At 43.7% G+C, this 4,696-nt stretch overlaps 1 protein-coding gene across 1 annotated transcript in view; it reads right to left on the minus strand.

Moving 5' to 3' along the window:
• LOC106939507 (protein NLRC3-like) overlaps positions 1-4,691 on the minus strand; it is a gene marked incomplete at its 5' end in the record, with an annotated part of 8,717 nt that extends 4,026 nt beyond the window's left edge. The window contains 3 exons of the mRNA XM_015021910.1: positions 886-1,059; positions 2,017-2,196; positions 2,962-4,691. Of these exons, the coding sequence (XP_014877396.1) occupies positions 886-1,059; positions 2,017-2,196; positions 2,962-4,691 (2,084 nt within the window). The remainder of the gene's footprint in view (positions 1-885; positions 1,060-2,016; positions 2,197-2,961) is intronic.
• Positions 4,692-4,696: the final 5 nt, after the last annotated feature.

The raw sequence follows: 4,696 nt of genomic DNA on the forward strand, positions 1-4,696 counted from the left end.
CACACCAACACAAACACAGGAACACAGCAAGCTGCTGCTCCTCTGATTGGCTGATTGCTGTCTCTGTGTCCAATCAGGAAGCCTGAACCATTCTCCTCCCACTGAGAAGCTGCAGCTTTACTGGGAACACTGGAGCTTTGCTTTGATGCTAACTGGGTTTAGTTCAATATGCTGACAGCAGCTGGACTCACTACAAACATTTACTTACCATAAAGACTTTACAAAACGCTTCAGCTGCTGAACATCTGAATCCTTCAGGTTGTTGAATCTCAGGTTCAGTTTTGTCAGATGGAGGCTGTTGGACTTCAGAGCTGAGGCCAGAAAATCACAGCTGATCTTTGACAAACTGCAGCTGATCAACCTGAATAAAGAATAAAAGATGAGCTTAAGCCAACAGGATGCAGGTGAACCAGTCCAACAGAACCAGTTAAAGATTCTCATTAATATTAAAGCCAACAAGCTGCTGCTTCAGTAAAGACCTGCTGACTTCAGAACCAGAACCAGAACCTGGTACTGGGTCATTTTGTGTTGGATGATTTTAGTCAGTAAAATCATTCCAGGTTCTGATCAAAGTGTTGAAGCATCAATCATTGATTATTGATTTGTTCCTGTCAGATTCCAGGAATTCACTTTTCTAGACTGGGTTGAATGACCTTTGACCTGCTTGACATGAGGGGGATTTCTACACACTTGGGGGTCCAAATGCTGTCCTGTTCTGACCTCAGGTCAGCAGGTCCAACTCAGTTACACAGAGGGACTAAATTAAACTCTGGATCCAGGAACAAACTCAGAAAATATTTATTAGAACAGAAGAAATGAACTTTGATTAATGATCAATTATATATAATCATTCACTGAAATATCAATAATTATATAATTATAAACCTCAATATTTTCAGTCCGAAGCCTTCAGTCTGTAGAAAACCACAGAGCTCCTTCAGTCCAGAACCTTCCAGGTTGGTTCCGCTCAGGTTCAGTCCTGTCAGATGGGTCGGGTTGGACTTCAGAGCTGAGAACAGAGACGTCCAGCTGGTCTCTGACAAACTGCAGCTGTCCAATCTGAATAAAGAATAAAAGATGAGCTGAAGCCAACAGGATGCAGTTAAAACTGAAATATGAACAAATAAATAAAAATGTAGAAAATTAATTTCCCTGAATGTAAAATAAACATGATGAACTGATTCTAACATCTGATCCAGTGAAACTGGTTTAAGGAGTCCAAACCAGCAGAACCAGAACATTTGATCAACAAAGAAACTCAAAGTTTTCTATGGGTAGCAGCCTGGATGAGGTGAGCTATTTCTGCTGGTTCCTGATCATCAGCTGGAGACCCGACTTGGTAACCGGATAAGAACCACTCAGTTTATTCATGAATGGCCTTGGGTTCTTCTTAAAGCTGCTGAAAGCCAATGGAGGCCATTTTTTCCTAAGGAGACGTGACCGGATGAAGCTTCATCACAGAGACGAGGCTCCAACCGACTGACAGATGTCAGACTGAAGAGGATGGTTCCTCTCTGACCCGGCCCAACAGAACCACAGCTTCCGGACAAAGTGAAGAACCTGCTGCTGCAAACCTCACTGTCATTCAGTTCATCTAGATTTGCTTTTCTACAATCAGTCACTTCTAAGATGTTTCATTAATGATGAATTGAACTGGTCAGTGTTTGTGGCTCGACTGGAGGAAAACATTTTATTCTGGATGTAAAAATGAGAATCAGAAATAAAACAATCTGAATCTTTACCAACCAAACTGAAACATCTCCATCATTAATTAACTTCATTTGAATTATTTTACTCATTTTGTTCATCAGTCAAACATTTTAAAAACTGAAAAACAAAGTTCAATGATCTCAAAGTCTGAAATAAGAAATTAATTAATTTATAAGGTAAAATGTGTTAGACATTTTATTCTGACATTTAAAAAGGTTGTTTTAAAATATTACAATAAAATTATTAATCAAACTAAGAATTAAAGTATCAATGAATGATTTTATGGTATAAATAGAGAAAACAAACCCCAGTTCCTTCACTTTACTGACTGAACTCTCCAGGATCTCAGACACATTCTTCAGATCAGAGTCTCCACCTCTATTTATGTTGATCTGACTTATTTCCAGTTCAGTCAGATCTGGGTTGGACTTCAGAGCTGAAGCCAAAACTTCACATTCAGCCTGTTGGATCCTACAGCCACCAAGTCTGTGATGAGAGAAGAAATAAATTCAGTTCTAATGAAATCAATCTGGATCATAAACAGATAAAATATGATAACAGTGATGTCATCATGATGTCATCATCTGATCTTCAGTTTACTGAGTTTGACCCGACAGAGAGTCTGTGCAGTTCCTGACTAAAGTCCAGGTTCTGGTTCTGGTTCTGGTCCAGGCTTCATGTCCTCAGACCTTCAGCTCAGTCAGATGTTGAAGATCTTCTATCATCTGTGAAGGAAAGTTCAGTTTCTCTGCAGCATCAGAGCCTCAAAGGAGCTGCAGCAGCTGATGAAGAGGCTGACTGAGCTGAATGAAGGAAACTACTGGAGATGATGGAGAGGAGGAGGAACTGCTCACAGCTCTGACAAGTCACACTGACTTGGACTAGACCGTTTGGCTCCTTGAGATCTTCCACCAAGCAGGAAGTGAGTTATAAATGAAGTGAGCAGAGCAGGAAGTCCAGCCTGCTGTGGACCTCTGGCATCTCTGGGTTTGTTTAGCCCATATCTGCTGCTGCAGCATCTAGAATCCTCCTCATCATTAATAATAGTAGTATATTCTATAGAAACATGGCTCCCAGCAGCAGATTATTAAATGCTGCCACAGAGGAAACTGGGAGCAGCCCAGACATATGATGCTCCCAGTTGTGTCTCCGTTCATCTGCTGGATTTGATGCTTTAACAAAGTAGAAAGAAGAAACAGGAGGACAATAGTGCTGAATCAGCATTTACACAATGAAAACATCTGGACTCACCGAGCCTTTCTGCAGTTCCTCACAGCTGGAACCAGTCTCAGTCGTCCATCTGGTGATGTGTTGTACTTCTCCAGGTCCAACTCATCCAGAACCTCTGACATCTGCAGCATGAAGGCCAGAGCTGAACAGTCAGACTCTGAGAGATACTTCCCTGAATCCAGCAGCCGTTGGATCTCCTGATAAAATGAGACGTCGTTCATCTCCACCAGACAGTAGAAGATGTTGATGCTTCTGTCAGCAGAGATTCTATCAGTGTTCATCTCCTTCAGGTTGGTGATGATTCTCTGGATGGTTTCTGGACGGTTCTCTGTCTGACCCAGCAGATCTTCTAAGAGTCTCTGGTTGGACTCCACAGTGAGACCATGAAGGAAGCGGACAAACAGGTCCAGGTGGCCATTTTTACTGCTGAGGGATTTCAGCATGACTTTCTTCATGAACTCATCTAGAGATGTTTCTTTGTATTTTTCTCCCAGGAACGTCTTGATGACCTCTGACCTCCTGCTGGTGAAACAGTGGAGCATGTAGACTGCAGCCAGAAACTCCTGGATGCTCAGATGAACAAAGCAGTAGACTGATTTCTGGAAGATCACACTCTCTCTTTTGAAGATCTCTGTACAAACTCCTGAGTACACCGAGGCCTCTGTAACATCCAGACCACACTGCTCCAGGTCTTCTTGGTAGAACATGATGTTTCCTTCCTCCAGCTGTTCAAACGCCAGCCTCCCCAGCTTCAGAAGAACTTTCCTGTCAGCCTTCATCAGCTCCTGTGGACTTGTCTCATGTCCTCCATGGTACTTGTTCTTCCTCTTTGTCTGGACCAGCAGGAAGTGTGAGTACATGTCAGTCATGGTCTTGGGCAGCTCTCCTCTCTGCTCTGAGGTCAACATGTTCTCCAGAACCGTAGCAGTGATCCAGCAGAAGACTGGGATTCCACACATGAGACTTTTTGATTTCTTGATGTGGGAGATGATTCTGCTGGACAGCTCTTCATCACTGAACCTCCTCCTGAAGTACTCCTCCTTCTGGGCGTCGGTGAAGCCTCGTACTTCTGTTACCCTGGAAACACATGAAGGAGGGATCTGATTGGTCGCTGCAGGTCTGGTAGTTATCCAGATGAGAGCAGAGGGAAGCAGGTTCCCCTTGATGAGGTTTGTCAACAGAACGTTGACTGATGACTTCTGTGTGACGTCAGAAACCAGCTGACTGTTGTTGAAGTCCAGTGAAAGTCTGCTTTCATCCAGGCCATCAAAGATGAAGAGCAGTTTGCATTTAGCCAGCTGCTCTGCTGGGAGCTTCTGGAGTGTTGGATGGAAAACATGGAGCAGTGAGAGAAGACTGTGCTGCTCATCTCTGATCAAGTTCAGCTCCCTGAACGAAAGCAGAACCACCACACTGACATCTTGATTCTCCAAGCCCTCGGCCCAGTCCAGAGTGAACTTCTGCACTGAGAAGGTTTTTCCAACACCAGCGACGCCGTTGGTCAGAACCACTCTGATGGCTCCATGTTGGTCAGGGAAGGATTTAAAGATGTCATGGCACCTGATTGGAGAGTCTTGGAGGTTCTGGATCTTGGAAACTCTCTCCAGCTGCTTCACCTCATGCTGGGTGTTAACATCTTCACTCTGTCCCTCTGTGATGTAGAGATCAGTGTAGATCCTGTTGAGGAGGGTTCTACTTCCTGTTTCATCACTTCCTTCAGTCACACATTCACATCTCCTCCTCAGACTGATCTTAT

The sequence above is a fragment of the Poecilia latipinna genome, unplaced genomic scaffold, assembly GCF_001443285.1.
Source record: "Poecilia latipinna isolate Pla-1442-1.1 unplaced genomic scaffold, P_latipinna-1.0 Scaffold2895, whole genome shotgun sequence".
Lineage (NCBI taxonomy): Eukaryota > Metazoa > Chordata > Actinopteri > Cyprinodontiformes > Poeciliidae > Poecilia > Poecilia latipinna.